At 41.9% G+C, this 24,521-nt stretch overlaps 2 protein-coding genes across 2 annotated transcripts in view; one reads left to right on the top strand and one right to left on the bottom strand.

Annotated features, from left to right (window-relative positions):
* wwox (WW domain containing oxidoreductase) overlaps nt 1–9,064 on the top strand; it is a 137,840-nt gene extending 128,776 nt beyond the window's left edge. Inside the window, exon 9 of the mRNA XM_026176192.1 lies at nt 7,961–9,064. Coding sequence (XP_026031977.1) covers nt 7,961–8,152 — 192 coding nt within the window. The 3' untranslated portion in view covers nt 8,153–9,064. The remainder of the gene's footprint in view (nt 1–7,960) is intronic.
* Nucleotides 9,065–9,230: 166 nt separating this feature from the next.
* Nucleotides 9,231–24,521, bottom strand: part of LOC113026916 (transcription factor Maf-like) — a 52,470-nt gene continuing 37,179 nt past the window's right edge. The window contains exon 3 of the mRNA XM_026176196.1: nt 9,231–9,287. The gene's annotated coding sequence lies outside the window, so the exon portion shown is untranslated. The remainder of the gene's footprint in view (nt 9,288–24,521) is intronic.

Here is a 24,521-nt window from a genome sequence, read left to right as displayed (position 1 = left end):
TTGTGTTTGACAAGTTTCCGCTAGGCGGTCATGAACTCCATGAACCTCGTGAACCCGGGAATGCAAAGTAGGCCGAGTAAAATGTGAAGCTGAGAGAGGAAAAAGAGGAGGAAGTAGAAGAAGAAGAACGGGAACGGGAAGGATGAAAAAGAAGAAGACAAGGAAGAAAAAAAGAAGATGAAGAAGTCATCAGTGGATGAGAAAATGAGGAAAGTGTAAGAGTAAAGAGGGTGCATGGAGTCGATGGGGGACATGGATATAAGTCACAGCTCCAGTTGCTCAATTGTAGCCGTTGTGACCAAGGGCACGCTAATCTATCCCATTAGCAGATCTCTCTGACTCTCTCATAATGTTACTGCTAGCTGCTCTCCTGTGACATGTTCTTGGTTTGTGTGTGTGTGTGTGTGTGTGTGTGTGTGTGCAGACACAGTGTGAATGAGACAATGCTTTCCCTGTGTGTGTGTGTGTGTGTGTGTGTGTGTGTGTGTGTGTGTGTGTGTGTGTGTGTATAATGACAGTTCAGCTAGTTGCTCTCCTGTGAAAATGACACGTTCCTGCCAAATTAATATCATTACTATCAGAGTTTAATGGGCCAGTGCTGCCTTCTTATTTAAAACAGAACATCCCTCTCTCTCTACCTCCACCACAAGGGAAGGGGGTGGTTGGAGAATCGGTTAGAGGAAATGACTAACTGAACAAGACAGACAATAGGTCCAGATGATTTTTCTTTAAGCCACAGTCGAAGGAGATTTAAGGTTAATTCGAGTTTGACAGCAAGATAACATAATATTTAGACTCAGAATCAGGGAATATTCAAGTATTCTAATTCTCATTTTGATTCGAAGGATAAACAAACACGACAACACAGAACACTGTTACAGTAAGATTTGGGATTTCTGTGTTGTCGTACTGGATTTTAGGGATGACTGGAAAATTAGCTGCTGCTACTGGCTTGCATTGTCTTTTATGTGTTAGAGGGCAGTTGCCTTCTTTTTGTTGAGGAGTATCTTGACTTGTATGTTTTACCGTATAGTGTTGTAGTCTGTGGTTTTCATTTTCTTTTGCTGTACTTTTAAGCAGGAGAGCGTACATTATAAGCAGTATCTGCTCAGGTGTCATTCTTCACTCAGTCAGCACTGTGATAATGAGTTGATGTGGAGGTCCACTCTGCAGGCTGCCTGTGAATGTAGACACATGCATAGTTGTGTTCACACACATGTGCGCATTTGCACAGTCAGTTCACACGTTAGTATGACTATTGCAAGCTACATTGCGTGTATGTGTGCGTGCGTTGGAGTGTGTGAATATGTCAGGTTGCCGCAGGAGACCAATTAGCTGGTGCATCAGTGGGAAGGTGAGCATACACACACCTGTGTGTGGCCCTGTTACACCAGCTCATCACACAATCACATACGGACAGACAGCATTGCTCTGCTCATAATAGAAACATACTGACACTTACAGTACGTTGACCATATGGAATTATGGCTTCACTGTGTCAAACTGTCAGACGTGACTCACTAGCATGCGTTATGCCAACTAACTTATTACCAACTTAACAAACTTGTGTGAATTACAGCTTATCTGGCTGGTTGTCTTTAGCTATATGTACTTTATTTCTGCGCAGTTCCTCACATTAAAGTGCATCTGCATGCCTTGTCGCACTCATGTGCAGTAGGCGAAATCACAGAGGGATTGAGTCCAGAGTTGCAGGTATCATGCACTGATGCAATTAGGTGAGAGTGAAAAGGAAGATCACAGCCAATAAAGCGGCCAGGCCTCTTCATGTATAATTCAGATTTTTTTATGGTGGGCAATGCACCCATATGGACATGCTAAAGGAAGACTAAGGCTATTTCGAGCCAGAGAAAAACCCTGTTAAAAGCTAATCCCTGCGCCAGAGTCCTACACCTTTTACTGCTCCTTTTTAATGAATAGGTGTCCAATAAGGCCTTTTATTGTCTTAGCATATGTTGCTTTTATTAGGGGAAAATAATTAGGTTGTGCGGATCACTTCGGAAGTCCTCTCACAAGATAAAAATGAGATAGTTTCACAGTCGCTGCGCAAGTCCTTCTGACTCCCCGTCGTTTTCCCCTTGGATGCATTGTGTCCTAGCTCCTTCATCTCCTCCTCCTGCTTCGTTTCCTACTCATACCGGTCTCTCCTTACTTCTTTATGCCCTCCCCTCCCCTCCTTGTCCTTTGCATTCCCTGCACTTCGTTTCTTACCTCCTCTTCTATTGTTCCCTTGAACATGGGAGCATTAAATGTATGCAGCGATGTCGCGTTGGACTGCACATTTACACAAGCATATAACAGTTGAACAATCACTGTGTGACAGGAGGCTGTTGATGACTGACACTTGGTTGATCTTATCTGGCGCAAAAGGGGTAAAGGGAGGGCCGTGGAGAAAAAGGAGAGAGAAATAGTGCAGAGGCATTGGGGGTTTTGCTGCGCTTTGTGTTGTGTTCTGTCACTCCTGCAGTTTACCCCTCTGCTCCTTTTTCTGTTTGCCTTCACATGCTTCACTGTATTACAGAAAGAAAGACCGTTGACAGTGCTCATCTGTGATTCAGGGCTCCAGGGAAAGAGATCCTTTTACCTCCAAGAGGTCCTACTATGACCATTTACCCGTGAGGCCTCAGTTACAGTGGGTCTGTACGCCCACTTCAGTGAGTTATGGGGATGGAGGAGGATGAAGTTGCAGGGGAATAAGGATCTACACACGGTTGATGGAGAAGATAGGGCTGAGAAAGAAGCAGGGGGTAAGGCAGATAGACACAGAGAATGAGGAGGTAGGATAAAGGAAGGGAATGTGAAGCAGGGAGGGGGGAAGCCGGTCCCTCCATCCAATCCTTAATGCCCCTCAGGGGAGCACGATGCCTGTAGGTGAGTATTAGCCATCAGCCTGTGCGCTAATCGACATTATGAAATAGCGTTTAGTGCATACAGATGACCAGAAGTACACTAGTCACTGGAACGAACCATGATGCGAAGATCTGATCTTCTCTGGGGATCTAACCAGGCTCTCAGTTTATACATAATAGAGTTTTCTTTATGTTTTGTTTTTTTTTAAAGAACAGAGCACTTTTGACTTTTGGTTATCTAACGTTACCTCAGTCAGGGTGACGGAGGCCACCTCGGATTCATGGTTGTGAGTGTCAGGGTGCTTTCTGAAGTGTGCACTGGGGTGTTTTAGGTGCTAATCTCTTCTCATCTTGGTTGAGTGCTCAAGCTGAATAGAAGGGCAGCTTGTTTATCTGTGGGGACCGCATTACCCAGGATTCCCTCTACAGCTGGGCCGGGCACGCTCAGCTGAGCTGTCAGCTCGCAGAGGTTACTACAGCTGAGGGCAAAGATGGCTCTGAACGCACACCGTCGTACACACATAAACTGCACAAAAACCAAGCTTTGATTTCAATGGTTATTTATTAAATGTAAAATATCTTTAGCACAGATTAAAAATCAGACACCTCCATCTATTTTAAACATCACAGGTTCAGGGTGGAAAAAAAAGAAAAACATTCCTGGAACAGAATCACAATCAGTTTGGAGTCCCACTTTTCAGGATAGTTACTCCACGAGGCGTGGCAGAGGGCTGAGGCAAAAACTGCACTCCTCCTCTTTACTAAGACTACAAGCCAGGAAATACTTTTCCAATTGAGTGCCGTAGCCTTATGACACTGGATGGTTAAAAACGACTTTTCTCAAAGTACTTGTCTTTAGAATCCAGATGTTTTACTAGTTACAAATGAGGACAGAAAACATGTCAGTTTTCCTAAAATGCGACTGTCTAAAATGGGCTAAAAATAGTAGGTTCTCCAGATTATTAAACTTAGGAAAAAAAAATTTGTACCTTTGCACATATATAGAGGGCCTTCACACTGCAAACACTGATTTACAGTATGCTGTACAGTATGTGTGCTTCGGGCCAGGCACAAACTTTTTAAATTGTGTCCCAGGCGCAAAGCGCTTTGCCAAAACTTAGCACTGCTGCTGAATTGGAGTGCCATCACAGAGGTCAGCTGGTGGACACTCCTCCTCTCTTCTATTCTCTGCCTCAACCCTCGCTGCTGTACAAATGCCAACTGACAACAACTGACACAGATGGTGAGCAGAAACACAGGACAGGCAAAGGGAGAGAACCACCCACAGGAGTAAGAAAACAGGAAGACTCTACACACACTGTCCAAGAGAGGATATTGCCTGACAATATTACCAACGCATTTATTTTAAACTTTTTTTTATTTGAATCTTTTACTTTTTCTACTTTTTTATATTATTTTTTATAGCACATGCCATATGAGAATTTGGGGATTATAAAAGTACCTGAAAGAATTGCTAGGTGTTCAGCATGCATAGCCATTAGTATTTACAGGTTTGTATGTACAGGGATGGGCCAAAAACAGACTGCTCTACAGTACTGGGTTATTTACATCCAGGTCAGAGGGAGAGGTCAATGACGTAACTACAGATGTGGGGGTCAAAGGGTCACATGCACAGGGTCAGAGAAAGCTTATACAACTCGGACGATGAAGACACAAAACAGAACACGGCAAAGTAACAATACTGTTAATTCAACATCACATCTCCCCCACGTACCCTTTTTGCTTTTGATACGCTCAGTAAGATGTTCTCAACAACGGGTTATTGCGTAACACTATACAAGGACATTTCTATTGCAAGTCCATGAGGTCCTTGGGTATTGAGTCAATGCTGAGATTGGAAGACTTGGATCTGGTCCCAGAGCAGTTCCAGAACCGTAGTGTTGAATCCCAGGCTAAGTACAGGCTTATTGCCACTTATCAGCAGTCAGCTTATTGCAGGGTGTTTTGTAAGTCTTTCCTCAGTGTTTATGTTTATTTTTATTACCCACAAAGGAAGATCTACACACACGTAATCTATAAAACCTGCTTCTGCACTTGGCATTGGTTTATCATATTGCTGAGATCTTTGCATTTTATTTTTAGCATAGAGAAAAATTTTCGGTTTGGAGATGTTTTGGTTGGTTTGGATCCTCCTTGTCTGTCCCCTTCCTCTCTCCCTCCCTCCCTCCTAGAATCAGTGTGGTGGTAACAGAGCTAGTTTTGTTTTGGGGAATGTGAAAGTGAAGTCTGAAGTCATCCAAAGAAGTCATGCTTAAGTCTAAAGTGGAATTGCAAGATGGTCGTCTAAAGGATTTTAAGAGTTTCCCTCTCAAAGCATTTAAAGTTAGATTTGTAACTGCATTCCTATACTTGTCTCACTTTTTATTTTTTGGACTAAAATGCCTGAAGAGGCCAATTCCGAAAGAGTATCCAAGGACAAGTCTTATTTTTTGGAGCTTAAGTCAGTGTCAAGTCAGCTTCTCTGGGCAGACGTCGTAGCTCTGGGTACCATAGATGTCTCTGATAATAAAACTACTGTAGTCAAGGTAATGCTTCACATTAAGGTGCACAGTATAGAAAGACACACACCCATCATTTTGTAGACAGCTTAATTTACAGACTTAATCTACAGTTTAACTCGGATTAGAAATCATCTTTGGACGGCACAGATGTGTTCGATGCACACTGGTTTAGTGACATTACCTTCCGTGCGGGTTGTTCATATGTGTATCTGTTCGTGCTTGTGCGCAGATACGCTCTTGTGTTCAGGCAGCGTGTAACTGTAAGTGTAGCGAAATCCTTGCCCGCCACCTACTTGCCTGGTATCTGCAAACACACACACGCGCACACACACAGTGATAAATGGCTGTGGTGGGTGGTTGAGCATGTTAATGCCTAATCTCATCAGCCTTATCTTTTACAGAGGTCACAAGGTCAAGTGGCGAGGGGGATGAGCTAAACACCAATAAGATAGCACATTGCTGGGCACACCGCACAAACAGCCCATGTACTGCTCCGTTTGTCACTAACTGCATGCGTGGCAGCCAGCAGAGAAGCTTTTTCTAAAGAATAGAAATACCTTTCAGATTTCAGCCACATAAATCTGGATTCTGAACATGAAAGTTGTTTTTTTTATATCAATATTTAAACCCAACTGTCTGGTAATTGGACGCAAACAAACTTGTCTGAAAGTCAGCCAAGTTCAAGGTGGTGTCAGGGAGTCAGAGCCGGCGGCGCTGAAATCTTCAGTGAAGTTTAAAAGGCATTTGGCTTTCAGGCGAGCTAAATCAGATGCCCTAAGTGAGAGAGATGAGTTGAACTGAGTGCGTGTGAACCTGCAACTCAGAGACACTGCTTGGCATTTGTCGGTCTTTGATATGGCGACATGTGATGTGGATGAAGTTATCGCCTCACTGGCAGGTGAGACAGACAGCGGCACACAGAGAGATGCTGCCTTTTTCATCTGCTGTTTACGAGCTCTCTCATCACGGAGCACTTCAAACACGCTCAATCTGCTTCTGCGACGTTACACACCAGGGCTCCTCCTGGTGGAACTTTACTCAGAGCTTAGAGGGAGTTGTGTGTGGGTGCCCGTTTTGGTTTGCGTGTGTCGATGAGAGAAACATTTCCTGGAATCTGCTTTATGCGTGTGTGTTTTTGTGTTCGTAGCATTTGCATTTTGGTGCATATTTTTGTACTAGGCTGTGAAAGCTTTAGATGACATAGGATCTTGCCACTTTTAGTGTGCTGGCCTGTGCTTTGGGAATCTGTTCAAACAGTTGGCCTGTAATGTGCCTCTATTACGCATGTGTGTACGTTTGTGTGTGTTGCCTGCGTTTGACTACTGCATATACGTGGTTGTCTCAGTGTGTGCCAGTGCTCTGTGCTAAACACTAGCCTTCAGTCATCACATCAGTGTTCCCTCTCATTCTTTCTGCCCCCACCCCCGTCTCACTCTCGCTCCCTCACATCAGGAGATAAAGAGGCGAGCCATTTCATGTGGCCGCATAGAAGTCGTCTCCAGCCCTGGAGTTTGCAGGGAAGCTGTCACAGCAGCTTTTAGCCGGAGCTGCAGCATGAAAGATCCCTCTTTGAGCGGTCGGGTTATGTGTGTAATTCTCTCTGACGTGTTTATTCTGCCGCAGTTTCAGCTTTCATTTTCAAATGTCACAGAAATCTCTCTCCGTGAATATCCTTGCTAATTACTGACTGATGGGATGGGGTGTATTAGAGAACTTAGCAGGTTGCGTAAAAATACTGTTTCACTTTTACAGCGCGTCTCGGCTTGAGACGACGTGTAACAGAGTGAGTTTTCCGGGCTGAGTGATCTTCAGGTTTAAACTTGCCTTGAGAGAATTACTGAGAAAGAACTGGAGGGAAAACCGTGCGACGTGTTTGTGTGTTGTACGCAACAACCAAAAAACTTTTGATTTAAATACTTAGTTGTACTTGTATTTTCCAGCACTTGAATATTAATAAACATCACGTGAAAAATATACATATTGATAATCATGGCATTGAAACCTGCTGTTCACACATCGCACATCAGAGCTGTAGTTTCCCTGGTGACTCCCATCCAGACAGGAGCTGGTGTAACATTTTTGTTCCCGCCTTATCCTCTGTGAGTCTATACATCTGTAGCATTCACACGGTCCCACATAGCGAGATGTCCTATACACACCTGGCTGAGAAATAAATAAATAAATATATGTATATAAATATATATACAGTAAGGAGTTATATGACCCAGTCATCGGGATGCAGGGAGAGGGGAGAGACGGTGTGTGCACGAGTCTTTTTTCCCCCCCTGTAGACACAGTCCTGCTGTCTCTTTTTGTCTGTGTGTGTATGCGTGTGTCTGTCTATGTGTGTGTGGGTCTCACAGAGGACAAAGGAATGTGGTCAGAGTCTGCTTTATGTCCTCTGTCTTTTCCTCCATACAGCACACATCCTAAAGTCTGCGTGTCGTTAGACGAGTTCTCCATATTTTGTCTGCTCCTGCAGGCCGACGCCGCCTTGCTGTCTCAGCGTCGTGATTCGTCCACTGATTCTTCTTCTTCTTTTTTTTTTTCTTTTTTTTTGTCTGTCCACAGCAACAAGGGGCGGCCACCACAGTGTACTGTGCGGTAGCACCGGAGCTGGAAGGGCTGGGCGGCATGTACTTCAACAACTGCTTCCGCTGCCAGACATCCGCCCAGGCCCAGGATCCGAGCAGTGCTACGAGCCTGTGGGAGCTGAGCGAGCGCCTGGTCGCAGAGAGGTCAGTGGGCATACAGGCCCTCTAATGGACAGAAGACGAAGAGGAGGGCAACTAGCCAAAGAGGAATCAGAAAGGAAACAGCTGATGTTTCGTTAGGTGTGGACTAACTGTAAGAGCTGCCAAACCATGGAAGCCCATCTGGATATGTCACATCACTACAGCGTCTAAAACACTAAATATACAGCACAGGAGGGGATTTCATATACAATCTATTGAATTAGTTAAAGTTTAAGTGAAGTTAAGCTCTGCTGTAGTATTTTAAAACCGGGAGTGGGGGGAAAGGTGAAGATCTGAGCCGAACCTGTCACAGTTTGTTCTTTGTCTGTTTCTCTCTGTAACCTTTTTAAGCTCTAAAGTCCTTTTTTTCTCAAACGTCTACTTAAATTAGATGTAAACAAAATGCAAATGACCTGTTTTGATAACAATACAAGGTTTAACTAGTAAGCATACACTCTACGGCATATGCATCTGATTCCAGCAATAGTGGGCTATCAGCAAATATAATGTCTTCCCAATTAATGTCTCTAAGTTCAATATCCTCTTGTCTAGTTCTATGTTGGTGTTTATGTTTCCTATTCTGATACAGAGCGCTTGCTAATCGTTGTGCTAAATCTTTTTGGGCAAGAAGAAATAAATAGTAATGGGCATGTGAAACTTATTGAATTACAAACCCAGTAGAGGTGTGATTCTAATGGCTATGTACACAATTTTGCAATACTTATATTTCTTATCAACGTCCCTATTTGTTTTCTGTACAGTATTTACAACATCCTGATTTCTGGCCATGTGCTAAAGGGGGGTGGACATCATATTTTTTTCTGCTATTTTACTCAACCTAAGTATTGACAATCTATGCTCTGGTAAGTTACAATTTGGAGATATTTACGGGTTAATCTTTGTCCATTTGAATGACAAATACAGAAGGTGGAGAATTTTATTTACAGAGTCCAGGATCTTTAATTTCTTCAGTTCTCCCTTTTTTTTTCTTTTTTCTTTTTTTTGTTTAAATCATCCGCTTTAGTATTGAACTCCGGCTTTGGATTTGCTGTGGATTGGTTGCCCTGAAGCCACAGGGGGTGGGACGCTTTTGAGACATTGTGCTTTATGGCAGTCCGGATGCCGTAGGTTGGTCTTGAAACAGCATTCCAGTGTCATGATATCTGCAAAAAACACACACAAAGAGAAACAAGTCAATAAAAATCTGTTGTACAGAAATATGTGAATTCCTTCTATAGAAGTCTGAAGACCATTAGGTGGGATATTTGTGTGGGGAGCTGAGAAGTACGCAACAAGTCTAAGTACGACAGTTTCCAGTTTCCCAGATTGTACTAACCAGGTATGAACATCACAGAGTTAAAAGCTGTTTTTACAGTATTTTTTCCCCTCTGACAGAACAGGAAATGCACTCATCATGTATTCAAAGAACAGATCAATCAATGCAATCGTACGTTTGACCAGCACCCTCACACATGAATCCTCATTGTGTTTCCTTCTGTAGAGAATCATCAGAATGACACAGCACCACAGTTATACTTAATATAATTTACTCTCACACATTGTTCACGTATTGTTTCTTTTCTTCCCTTCCTGGCAGACATACTGAAGAGAAGAAAAAAAAAAAGCACAGGAACAGACAGAACATTCAGAAACATGCTGTGCCCTGCACAGAAACTGATACTGCTGTTATAATCTGTTCTGTACCCAGAGTACAGGTGTCTTATCGCTGTCCTTTCACAGCACTGCACACACCTGGAACAGAGATGCAGTACAAACACTCACATGCACACACACACACAGAGCAGGAACAGTCAGCAACCCGCATGCACAGTACAGCAAGCAAAACAACATTTTATTAAACTGTCCAGAATCTTTTTGCCTCTTTATTTTGCATCAGATTGAACAAACGGTATAAATAACGTGTGTTTAAAAATTGTTTGTGTCTGAAAAAACTAAAAATACAGAAATCTGTCATAAACAGACGAGGAGTTGAACACTAATAAAGGATGTTCCCAGCTGCTGTCCATGGTGCTGATAAGGCTCAGGCCCTTTCATGGTCATACTTTGGCAAACATGAGAATTCGCCTACTTGCCAATCAGTTACAGAGCATTTTGTGTATGTGCTGACATGAGCCTCTGTGAGAGACGTTTTCCCTTCCCGAGTGTGTGACTGATCAAGTCGTGAGCAGACGTACTCGCCAGTGTGTTAAGCACGTCAGCTGTTTAGTTTCCCTCTGTTTTATTTTGATTTAGTTTGTCTGTCCTGATGTGTTCCGTTGTTTTGTCTTTGTTGACTTCATATGTGGTTTATTAAAATTGTTTGGGGTTTTTTTTGCTCTGTTGGGTCTCTAAAAATTAGGTCTCACTTCTTGTTCTCACACTTCACCACTACTGAAATATAATCTTATTCAAAGGGATTCTGACTTGTTCAAATAGTTATGTTATTGTAGGCTCTTATAGCCTCCTGAAATGATCTTAAAGAGTGTAATTCTACACCTGGGACTTCTGTAATGTTAGCCCGCTTTCCCCAACCTCTCTGCTGGAGGAGAAACTCAGAATAAAATAACCATAATGCTGTTTATGACTATATATCAAGAAACTGGTACTAATGATGAAGGCTGTATGCTGGAAACACATCAGTTTGACTGATACATCTCAGAAGTGCTGCAAATTTTATATTATCACAGTCTGACACCAGCTAAAGCACTTTATACACGTGCGATCATGTAACGTAGACCATTTGTGGCCTACAGATATCGCCGCTCTCGACTAAAAGTGCAGGCTTAGTCTATCAGTCGCAATTCTATGTAAGCTGAGCATATAAGAAAGCCTTTGACAGAAGGGCCAGATTCAGAACTCAAAGGAGAATCTTCAGGAGAATTACAAACAACTAGACTTGTATGCGGGTGTGCACTGCAGTGGCAGATCAGTGGGTGTGTGCCTGAGTGAAGTGGGAGGGTCCTGCCTGGCTTTCATGCAAAGTCTTATCGATCGGGCCCTATCGGAATCATCTGATAGCTAATCAATATGCTACACTTCCTCTCAGCGAGCAGAGAAGAAGGAGAAGCACGACTCTCGCAAGAGGAGGACCTTGATCCTTTGACCCAACAGTTAAGGCTCGACACACACAGACGCACACACACACAGTCACAGTCTGTTTCCCTTCATTTCTTTTTCTCTTTATTCCAATTCTTAGAATAACGACACCCAACAATGTAATAACTGAAAGCCCGTGTAAAGCAAATAACCGATATACATTAGAATGTTATTTTAATTAGTCGGATTTACAGTTGAGTTTTTTCCCCCTTCACTGAGTTCATTTCAATTTGGGCAGTAATTGTTTACGACTGATCATTTCATTTTCCATTATTGTTTTTATTTCTTCTTGTGATTAATTTCACCTCTCAAAGAATAATTATGAGAGGATTGATTTGATTATGCCTTTGTTCTGCTCCTATTGGCTCCATCGACCGAAGGAATGCCATGTTGCCATTTCGAGCGGATATATTTAATGATCACAATCAATGTTAAAGCTCTCTCTAGACTCAACTAACCCAATAAATATCTGCCAGGAGGAAATTTACCATCTAACTACAGCAGGCAATAAAGTCTTACTCTGTGTTATCCTCCCTCCCCACTGCTCTCTTTTAATCTCTCTCTTTTGAGGATGGCATTAGGATGAAAACTGATGATCAGTTTTCATAAAGTACCACAGCAGAGTCAATGGAAATATGATTTTCTTTCAATATCTCACGATTTGGATTGCTTGCAGGCTGCTTTTTTGATAGAGCCTTAAATTATATATATTTTAAAATTAAAAGATTATTTCCCCAGGCTCCTTTCCACTTAATTAGCCCACTTTAATATAAAAATTTGCCTGTCAAAATGTTTTTTATGTCTTGTTTGCAGATTCTTAAAGAAATACTTTAATTCTGTTGCAGTATTACAAAAACAGACATTTTTTCCCCCAGTCTCTCCATGCCATTACTGTACCATTGATTTCTGAGATGTAATGAATAAAAAGCAGTAAAAAAGACTTATTTTTTGGGCACATTATTATCATTATTAAAATAATGCATTGTAAAGATCATGCAGCTGCCACATATGGCAGGAAGTGGAGCATTTTAAGGTGAGTTCTCTTTTAAATGATTAAAAAAATATGTGTAACATGCATGCAAAAGTAGATGTTTTTAATCCATGGCAATGCTTCAGTTCATCATTTATTCTTCCATGAAGACTCATAGTCATGGTAACATTTGAATCCAAGTTTACTGAGCTTGTTCACTATCAAATGCACTTATTTCCCCCTGTAGATCTGCTCGTGCAATCTATAACTTTCTGTTTTTTATTGAAGTCTCAACACGGCACCTTTGAGGAAATCCTTCCACTCCCAAATCCCCAGCGAGTCCTCACCGCTAGACAGCATGACCTTGTAAACCCTGAGTTATTTTACTCACCCATTGTGTGAGGATAGGAAGAAAAGGGAAAGAGAAAGGGGGAGACAAGGGACAGGGGGGTGGAGGGGAAAAAAAAAAAAAAAAAAGGAGCTCCTGCCTGTCACAGCTTTCAAACACAAAGAAAAATGAGCACTTGGGCTGAAGTACAATTATTAGCCCCTGTCTACAGATTCATCACACTATAGAGAGCCAGGGAGTGGGAAGGAGATAGAGGGAGGAGCAGAGCAAGAGGTGGAGTGGAGAAAGGTAGAAAAAGAAATGTGTAGCTTTCAGCAGAGCCGTGCGGAAGACGGAAAGACAATGAGGAGAAAAGAGGGAGGAAATAGAAAATAGGGCTGTTATGCTGTGAGGGAAAACTTGCGAGGGAGCCAGGAGAGGTGCAAGGTGAAGCATGCAAAGCTAGCGTGTGCAGGGCTGGAAGGAAAGAGAGGGAGGAGGTTTTAGGTGAAATAAAAGAGTGAGAGGAAAAGAACAAGGCAGAGGTAGAGGAAGGTAAAATGAAATAAGAGGATTTGTCAGGCCAGTGGTTGGTGGCAGTAATAAAGCCTGCTAATCTGAGGGAGAACGCTTGACTGCTCACACACTGACTCTCTTGACGCCCCACTTTACCACCGGGCCAAGCCAAGGTCACACACACACACACACACACACACACACACACACACACACACACACACACACACACACACACACACACACACACACACACACACACACACACACACACACACACACACGATCATGCCATTGCAAACACACACACACACTTGCAGAGACACTGTGCATGTTTCTTAGATCTTTCTTTTTGTGAATCAAATTTGTGAGCGCTTTCCACCTGAGCATCTTCCTCTGAAGGTTTCGCTGGCACGACTTTCCTCGCTTTACTTTTGACTTGATTTTTTTCTCTCTCACTCATGTCACTCATCTTCTTGTTTAGCTATCATCTCCACCAAACACCCCCCTCAGCCATGTTGATTTTAAAATCTCATTTTTCTCGCTTTCTTAACTGGCTCCGCCGTGTGGATCAATACCTATCAAAACCATTACATAAATACATCTGTCACGAGCAGATAGTTGAGTGGGGATGTAATGTGTCTGGTTAAGGCCGCCATGGGGTGAAAAAAGATATGCTTAGTGTGTGTGTCTGTGAGCATTCTCAAAGGACAGCATGTGTCATTTTGTGTGACCAGGTGTGTCGGGCAGAGAGAAAGGTTGTTATTGAGCCGCGGTAAATGACGCATAACCTGGTGTACTGCTTACTTAGCCCCAGACCCCTGCTTTATGTCACTTTTTTCTCACTTGCTGTGTGTGTGTTTGTATGTGTGAGTGCCTGTTGTTGGTGTACAGTCATGGGAATATGACTGAAGCAGCTCAACAGTGCAAAATATTTTTGGAAACCCAAATGGGTAAGAAAAATACATTAGGTTTGTTCAAGTTGCTGGGAGCCGGTTAACTATTCTTACAACTTTTAGTTTATTTTAAAAAAAAAAGGAAAAGGAAAAAAAAGATGTTGTTTTATTATAACGTTTTCTTTAGCAGTCTTCTAAATGGTAACATTTCTCACACATGCCGAGAAACTATGTGATCCAAGGACTAATAAAACAATATTACAGACTTCCACCAATAATACCTTCATATCTCCTTGTAGCTAAATACATGTAATGCACTATAGTGGTGGGCATGAGAACCCTGAAAGCTGAGCTCAACAACAGTCAAAAAAACCAAAAGCACCAAAATACAAAAAGACAAAAAGTGTGACAGTCTGTATATAAAAGATGGTCACAGTCACTGTGATGTCACTCATTGATTTGTGAACAGCCGAGCTTATATTTTTTTTCCTCATGTGGTCAATCTTAGAGGAGCCCCACCCTAAAGCATACCCCACTTCAATATAATGTGTTTTACTCAACGTATGACCATAATTTGCAAAATGAACATCATACTGTAATCAACAAACTTTAAAACTAATAATTAGTCTATACAACTTTTGGAAGTTACTGATTTTTTTTTTGTATTATTCATTGCTGTTAGGAATGGTTTATTATTATTATTATTAGCTCGTTTACTATTGCATATTTAACTGTGGAACAGGCTTTTACTTTTTTAGCTACTCTTAGGAACCGCATAATTTACTTGATTTGTTTACTAGTTACCTATTAAATAAGCACAGGGGTCATTTAAAAATATCATATCTTTAAATGGCTCTTAAAGACAAGCGAGACAATCGGGCAGTGCAAACTGCTTTAGGCTGTGGTATACTGCCTGGTTCATGTAACAGACTTGTCCCTATAAAAAAACTACTTAAACTAAACCAATATATGAATCATGCCATTAAAGCTAAGAAAAACAAATATGTACATAACCTCAACACCACCAAAACAGCCATAGTAACAAGCATGTCTCAGCTATTGTTATATCATTTGTTTGTTGCCCCCTTGAAGCATTGCCATCACAGCTGGTCGGTGTGTTTCTGTATTTCGTAGCGGTTTTTTTTTTTGCATGCATTTTTACAAGTTACATTGTGATGTACTAATAAATGGCCAACAGAAGGACAAAGACACTGGAACCCAGTTTGTATCCAGTATAGAAAACTCTGGTCTTTCTTTGAAACATAAAAATGAATTCGTTTTTGAGCACTAGTCATTCAGATTTTTCCATCTTCATCCTTTGGGGTTGTCATTGTCATTTTCACACATCACTCTGCTGACAGCCGGCTCTGTGATTGATGGAACGATGCAGATTTACATGTCATGCTGAAATAGCACAATAACCTGCACGCAGATAATCACCTCATTGAGAATCACTCTGGCCTCTCTCCACTCACAATTACTATTGTGTATTTGATCATATAACCACTCTCCAACAATGCACTTAATGGGCTTATTGGCAGCAGACCAGCAGTTGCTTGTAAATAATCTTGATGGTGTTTGATTCTAATAAATTAGGCTCATATATGCAAACACGGTAAAATCATAACAATATCCAAATGTGTGTAGGCAGAGGTGGGGTGGTGACAGGGGGAGATTTATGCTGCTAGCAATTGGCTGGCTTCATCACTCACTCAGCTATCTTCAACTTTTTTTATTTGTTTAATTTCCAAATGCGATTGCTCCACCACTCCCACTCCTGCTGATGAATGCAAAGGATCATGGGTAGAGATGAGAGCAAGATTAATACAGTTAATTTTTTAACTGTATGATCTCCTCCCAAGAAATGAAAAAAGAGAGAGGGACAGGACTGTGAGGGCTATTTCTGCAGGGACACGATGAAGGCGAGCGCTACAAGGTAAATAAATGATAACATGATGCTTTTCTCTCTTTCAATCACTGCACGATGTGATATCACCTTATTGGTGTTATCACGACAATCTACAACGGAAAACTCAACACAACAGTTCAACTTTCGACTTACTTTAGGTTTCAAAACAACTGCAACCTCGTGTTTGAACTATTCATGTTCATCCTTATACTGCCTCGTGGGGTATTGTAAATTATTTTCCCTCTAAATCCTAAAGCTTTGCATCACAACAACTTGATATACAAACTGCAAAGATACTTTGTGTGAAAGCAGCAGCACAGCAATATCAGATACGTGATTGAAAAGTATTTTAACCAAAAAAAACAAAGACAGCATTTCTGGAAACCTTCTATTCAGACATATCCGACTCCTTTAATTACATATAAAATGTCTTATTATGTTTTTTTTTCAGCATTTATTACACAGTGAGAGGTATACACTATTTTGAAAACACTAGAAAAAGAAAGTGCATAGGTTTTAAGTTACTAAACAATTAGAAAAGTAACAAATCATACCAAACCCTGTGTCAAGTATCAAAATATGTCAGCTCACTGATTGAATAGGTCTTATTGTCCATAAATATATTTAAGAACAATATAATCAATAATAACAACAACTCTAATAAGCAGATAATAGAATTTTTGTGTTGTAGCCTTAAGGAAGACTTGTCTGTACCTCTGTGTGTGTGTGTGTGTGTGTGTGTGTGTGTGTGTGTGTGTGTGTGTGTGTGTGTGTGTGTGTAAATTATAAATGGAAGGGAGAAGAGTCACCTCTCAAAAACACACTCACATATCTACGAGATTAATTACAAGTACCGTGAATCACTGTGCAATTAATTAACTCATCCTTAGTAATGAGTGTGTGTGTTGTGTGTGTGAACTGAGCGCACTGCGTGTCACACAGACAGCCTCTCCATCTCTCCACCTCTCGGCCTGTCCCCTCTCTAATTGCTTCCCTCTCTATTAAAATGCAGTCTGCTGTGACATCACTCAACCCTCTGTTAGAGCAGGCCAGGGTGCTGTGCAAACCGCACACACACACACACACACACACACACACACACACACACACACACACACACACACACACACACACACACACACACACACGTATACAAAGATTTAATTTTAGAGAGCATGGTTTGTGTTGATTTTAATGAGGATTCGAGATACTGAGCGAAAACTGATTTTGTCTCCATGAAAGAGCCAGAGCGAGGGGAGAAAGGAAACAATGGTGGCCCTAATGATGCATTAAATCTGTTGCATCGACAGCAGAAGGCTACTGCACTACTTTCTACCTTTATTTGTGTTTTATGTGTTTATTTGTGTACTTAAAACTGAAAAGACCTACAACTAAAATTTTAAAATTCCAAACTGAAGTTTCATGTGTCTCTTTTATGCCTGAATGATGGATTTATCATTTATTTATCAGTTTGCAACATTGTAAAAATATGTTTTGTTTCACAAAGTTAAAAGTGAAACACTATTCAATAAAACAAACCAAGAAATTTTATTTTAGCTTTTAAAAATTGTATTTTAACTTTGACCATCATTTAGACTCCTTTATTTACACTTACTTTTTCCCGTGTATGTCATTTTGCACTCATTATTACCATTTCTGTAAAATCTTTTTGAGCTTCTTTCACCTGAATGTCCACCATAAACCTAGAGCACTTAAAAAGTTATGAAACAATTATCTGTTATGGACCCTTTAAGATATTATTAAGCAAAAGTTCTCCGGTTTGATTCCAAGTTGAATCAGGCTGGCCTTCCTGCATAAAAAGATCGGCAAATCACACATGTGGAGCTACCTCTTACGAATAAGGGATCAGCTGAATGTAGCTTCTTCTAAGTCATTTAATTTTACATCTGGATATAGATATATTTTATGAACAATAAACCTACTGATTTAATTTCCACCCCAATTCAGCTGGGTCGTTACTCAGCACAAAAGCATAAATACTTTCCTCCAGGCACAATACCTCGTCTTTACTGTATCCATCTGTATTGAGCAAAAAATTAACACAGTGATGAATGCACAGCAATGCGAGCAGAAGAATAAAAATTTATTAATGAATTGATTTTTAGCTGTTCAAAGTCTGTATTCGGCCAAATACCCAACGAAAATCACTATAAACCAGAAAGTCGCCGAATATCTAATGTCCCACTCCCTTTCTCGCACTGTCTCGCCCTCTCTCTCAGAGCTAATCTGATTGGTGCATAAATCATGCTGGCATCAGCAGGGATTGAAGTTGGACTACTCCTGCACACACACACACACACAAGCTGAAGGCTCCTCAGCGAGGTGAGAACAGCGGCGTGCTCCGTGGTGATCATGAGGACATGGATAACAGATCTCTCTTTTATCATTCCCTGACTTTCCCTGACATTTAAAAAGCCATTAACACCACTGAGATTCACCCTCGTGTACATTTCATATGGAAGCACCCCCAACACACATACATGCTTGCTTGCTTGCCATTCACTCACAGGGCTTCCGCGCTCCTGTGCGTGTGGGAATGATCTCAGTGATAATACAAGGCCCAAATGACACAGACAGAGCAGTGAATTATACCTTAACAAGCTTTTCACAGCTGCCCCCTGTTCTGTAAGATTAAAAAAAAAAAAGAGATCCGGTGTACTGCTGGTGTATCATAACAGTCGTAAGGCTCAGCTTGTGATGCACTTATCAGTCCCTTGTTGAAATCAGTGACATTTAGGGGCACTGTCCCAGCAAATGGACAGTAAGTGTCTGCTGTGTTGGAAGGACTGCCTCTGTGAATAGTGATTATCCACCGATTCAGTTACATATACATGGGTATGCTGTAAACACTAACATTATAATAGTATTTACTGCTGAGCACTGTATTAATTTATGGCCCATTATTGTGAAGCCCATCGTTACAATGCGAGGGAGCATTTATTGTAATCAGAGGACTGATAGAGACTGGAAATGTTGCTAATGTATGTAATGTACTTGCAAGCAGTCTCCCTGACAAAACTGTACAGTGGCTAATGCAGCAAATGACATATGGCTTCACTCTCTGTTGTTAGCATTTATTAGCAACATGCAGAGGCCTGAGTGCAAAGCAGCTATCGACTAATTATATTCCATTGTGTCTGCATGGAAAACAAGAAGAGAACATGCTGCGCAGCGATGGAGTGGCCACCCCACCACTTAATCTGAAGGATATTAACGTGAAACTGAAACCAAGCGTGTGGTTCGGCTCGGCCCGCAGTATATGAGTCATGACGGGCAGTGATATACGGGAGATACAGATATGGATGTCGGTCATTTAAATGCTTGCTATTGTAATTCTGCAGAAGGCAGAGGTACTTTTGGTGATTATGGATCGGACCTTTTTCAACTCCTCTGAAAATGGCTTTAAATCTTACGCGCCCCGAGGGTGTACAGACACGTTTAGAAGACGGGGAGACACGCTTGAATTTTGAAAATCATGAGAAGGAAAAGAGAAGAGAGACAAAGTCAGAGAGGGCTTTGGGGAAAGAATGACTTCTGGTTTAAGGGAGTAGGGGTCACGGGTGTGAAATAACTGGCATATTCAAAGATAAAAAGGGAGCGAAATGACAAACGGGAAGCAAGGGTCGTTAAAATATTCAGGGGGGATCTAATATCGCGGAGAGCGTCAAAAAAATGCTGGACTTTTAAAGAGTGAGAAGGGTTCGATGGAGCGTCTGTAATATGCAGTCCTGGAGCAGTGCATTCTTTATACTGGATATGTGTATGTTGCAGGAGGTGTTGCAGAATGAATGTGTTTTGTTTCTTAACTTTAGGGCAGCTAAGGCTCGGAGGATGTGTTGGAAACAACAGCTGGATTTGGGATAAACGCCGAGGGAAAGAAAAGGAGGAGGAGGAGGTGGTGAAGGAGGAAAGGATATAAACAAAGAAAGTCCCATTCTCTCTATCATCTCCTACAAAGGTCTGCTCAGCACAAGATATGATGCTGACAGTTTGACTCTCTTAGCTGCACTTTTAATGCTGCAGGCCAAACAGCCTGCAACTCAAGATAGTAGGTGTTCTTTCTCACATCTGTTTTCATCATGCGTGTGAAAGTTTGGCATTAATACTCATCTCTGTTATTAGAGTTTCTTCTCGCGCTGCGTTTATCTTGGCTCATTAACATAATGAGCTCAAAGACCTAAGATCCCACCACCCTTCTTCCCCTCAGAGTGACGAGTTGTTTATCACTCCTTCACTACTTGAGTTCAGTTTTTGTCTATCATCCTCCTGTGTGCGTCGTTCTGTATTCAGCACAGTATTATACAGTAGTGTCTGGTCTCTGTTGTGCTTTGCTGCAGAGGAGCGTAATGCACTGGGTCTCGGCTCATGTCCATCACTCAGCTTGCTGTAAGTCAGGCAGGCAGCCAGACAACCTCCCACAGGAGAGAAAGAGATGAATGGCGGGATTTGGAGGAAGTGCACAACAAGAGTCTTTTCAGATCTTCAGCGGATATGAAAATTTCGTCGAGACGAGCGAGAGCAAAGAAAAGAGAAAGAGGAGCCAAGTGGTACAAAGATATAACTATGAATGGCTATGAGGGAGCAGTGAGCGAGCAGGTTAGAAATGAAGAGAAACCCAGTGACTTATGGGAAAGGCAGAGCGAGAGGGAGGAAGAGAGCGACGAGACAGACAGGATGAGTTACAGACCTGAGGGGGGACAGAGAGAGAGAGAGAGAGAGCTTTCACACATTGAGACAGCCCGGTGATTTAGGGCTAAAGGACACTGAGACGAGCTCTGCTGCGAAAGGTGATAGACCTAGAGGTGTAACAGATCCACTGCAACACTACAGCGCCGACTGTGTCAGCATCTGCACCTCCTCTCTTATCTTATCTACGCAAGCATTCATGCACCACATGTTATGAAGACAAGTGCATCACGAGAGCACTCCACTGTTAAGGAGAGAGAGAGCGCGAGAGAGGCGCTTTCAAGTAAAAGCAGTAAGCACGTGCTTATCTTGTGCATCAGAATGAAATGATAACACACACACACATACACACACACACACAAATGAAAGCATTTAAGCATTTATGTATATAACTGGGTGACCGTGGCTCAGGGGGTTGGGAATCGCATCTGTAACCGGAAGGTCGCCGGTTCGATCCCTGGGCTCTCTGTCCTGGTCGTTGTGTCCTTGGGCAAGACACTTTACCCTACTTGCCTACTGGTGTTGGCCAGAGGGGCCGATGGCGCGATATGGCAGCCTTGCTTCTGTCAGTCTGCCCCAGGGCAGCTGTGGCTACAACTGTAGCTGCCTCCACCAGTGTGTGAGAGTGAATGAATAGTGGTATTGTAAAGCGCTTTGGGTGCCTTGAAAAGCGCTATATAAATCCAATCCATTATTATAACTAAAAATACCACTAAGTTTTTTTTTAAATTGTGGAACAAAACCTGTTTCCGGTCAAATGGGCTAGAAAAATAATAGTTTGTATCTTCCAGTGCAAAAATGTTCAAATAGTTTAGCTGGGAAAACTTGTGCCATGGTTAAAGAACCACCTGACTGCTGGGCAAATAGAAGCAGCAAAGATCCAGTTTTACGCAAACGTTATAAACCGCGACTATAAGAATTCCTATGATACAATGCACATTTAGCATTAATGTGACATAGTAAGGGATGCTGATTGTGACATGTAATGTTAGAAATGTTCAGTATTACAAACAAACTTTGCAGAAGACTTCTTGCACTTCTTGATGCCTGTTCCAAGCTGCACTGCCACATGGTGTCATTGCTAAATAAATATCTAAATAGTTTGTTTAAGGATCACTGTTTTTCTGGTGAAACACAGTGACCTAGAAAAAAACAAACAAAATAAACCCCCAAACACTTACAGTTGCCAAGACTACATCCGCACTAACGCTGTCTACTTATAAACACAGTTGAGTAAACCAGTCAGATTTATATCAGTATGTGTGTCTGGGACCGTGTTGGTACAGGCACGATGCTTTAATAGCTGCAGGTATTTGTATGGCAGCACGGTTGTGTCTATATTTGGCCGGTGTGAGGCGGTCACTAATCCATCTGACCTTCTGGCTCATTTGCATGCGCCGGCCCCCCCGACTGAGAGATGCCATGACCTTTATTAGCTAATTAAGAAACATAACAGAAATAAACCTGACAGAGTGGGAATGGACACACACACACACACACACACAAAGACATATACACACACTCTCAGCGTGGCTGCTGACAGAATGGGGATGGGGAGAAAAGACAGCAGACAGGGGCCAGACCGGAAAAAAGACACGAGCAGAGAGAAATTTGGCATTCATCAAATGGAAACAATCACAGCAGCCACAAATGCAGCTGTTTGCAGATTCCCACTAATATTCAGCCTCTTGGAGGAAATGTTACCACACACACACACACACACACACACACACACACACACACACACACACACACACACACACACACACACACACTCTCTTAATCATTACATTCGCCAGCAGACATTCAAGCATTTTTGTATTATAGAAGTAGTTTCTCTTAATCACATGCTGAGCTCCTTTAAATCTTTGTGTGCTGGAATAAGAGAAGTAAATCTCCCTGTCTGTGCTCTGTGCTGCCACTTAAGTGTAGTCGGCCTCTTGTTCTCTCTTCACTCTCCCACTAAGGACTCATAATAAGCTGCTAGACCCCTCAGGCTATAGGAGGAGGTGTGTGAGCGTGTGTGTGTGTTCCCTCACACCACAGACAGACAGGAGCAGCGATACAAACACACGTGCACATACACACACACACAAACAGCTATAGTAGCGCACAAAACATATTGACACATTTCAGAATAAATTTTCAATGACACATATTGAGACACTGAGGAAACACTGAGATGTAGAAATTGGGGTTGTTTCCTCTGACACCCTCCCAGTGTTCATCCTGTGTTAATCTGAGCAGTAATCTGCAGTGTGGGCAGATCCTCATCTGAGCAGCACCATTTTGATGTTTGTAAGATTACGCAATCAGCTCCCCTCCCACAGTAAATCACACTGCTTGACATACAATGGAAACACACACAAACTCACGCACATGCATTTAATGCTGACGCCAGTATAGCATCTGGGGCTGACACACTTTACGCGCAGTTTCTTTGTGCACTTTTCTAAGATTTTCAGAATTTTTTTTCTGTCTTTTATAAAAGTGCAACACTTAGTTTCACAAAACGTTTCATAACGTGGAACAAAAAAAATGAAACAGAACTAGTTACAGATCACTTTGATTTGAATTAAGCGTAGGATGAGTACGATACGAACGGAGACGGCATGAAATACGTTTTTTAGTATAACCACATCAGTTAGAGCAGGAAGTAATGAAAAACAAACATTACTAATTTCACAACACCCACAGTTTGTTTCCATCGCAGCTTCCGAGACAAAGCGGGGAAGGCGAGAGACTGTTGGACGCTGCACGAGAAGACCAGAGAAACATGAATGGATGGGTATAAAAAGAGAAAACTGGAGGGCTGCAGCCTCTCTCTGCCCCTCTGTGTCAGCCTGTCTCTGTCATCATGACAGGCCTCCAACAGCGGGGAACCCTAAAGAGCTTCATCCACCCTGCTGCACACAGGGGCTTCACCCGCTGACAGACAGAGCCAAGGGCTGTCGTGTCCACAGCATATCACAGCCTGCACACTGAGTGCCAGTTTAGCTCCAACAGGCCACCTCCCTCTTTCATCACCTACTGTATATGCACACAGAAACCAACTGGATGTAGAATAAGTGTTGGCGTATCAGCCTGAGCTGTCGTGGAGAATTTTGCATGTCTGTAATTGTCACGAAACATAAAACATGAAATTTCCAGAAGATGTTTATAATGAGTGTCAATGATGAGTCAATCTGAGTGAATATGGATGGAATAATCCTACATTTCTTATATTTGAAAGTAAGTACAGTTGTCCTGGTTAAAATAAACATCTTTTCCATCTTCTATTTATATTTTATAATGCATGTTTGTCACATATATTCTCCCAGTGTCTTCTAGATGCACCTATTTGAAAGCACTGTGACTGTCACAGCATTTTTTTTATCTGCATAGAAGAACTTGAAGATAACAAACACTGTTGACCTGGTAAATGGGAAAAAGATCAAAGAAGATGATGAAAGGTAAGCTGTGGTTTGTTAGTCACAAATATAAGGTTTCTTTTATGCTTCTGCTGACATTTATGGTTCTTTTGTGTTGCTGAAATAACTGTCCTTTCATTTAGACTCAACAATCAGCACAGATCGTTGACTGAAATCAGACGGCCCCCCTCATTGCTGTTGTGGCTGGCATTCGGCATCACCTTTTGACCTCTGGAGTTCTACGAATTCACTATTTCGCAAACGCACTAATAACACAACGGGGTAACTTACAGTACAGCAACTGGCCCACTGATGCTTCTGGCGGGGCCACGGATCAAAATGCTCCACCACCTGATAAAGTCATAGGTTGTAATTCTCCAGCTATAGATACTTGCTGTGAACAACGAGGCCTTTAAATCTAATTTATTTGCAAATGGTTCAATTTCAGGAAAGCATGATTCATATATTATTTGAAGACGGATATATTTACCGGTAATAGCTTTCTGAACTAATGGTTTAAAGAAAAGTGCTCTAAATTTCTTTAATCACAGAACAGAAGCAGGAT

The sequence above is a fragment of the Astatotilapia calliptera genome, chromosome 7, assembly GCF_900246225.1.
Source record: "Astatotilapia calliptera chromosome 7, fAstCal1.2, whole genome shotgun sequence".
NCBI lineage: Eukaryota > Metazoa > Chordata > Actinopteri > Cichliformes > Cichlidae > Astatotilapia > Astatotilapia calliptera.
The sequence above is the reverse complement of the archived record's forward strand: the minus strand, read 5'-3'. Positions and strand labels throughout refer to the sequence as shown.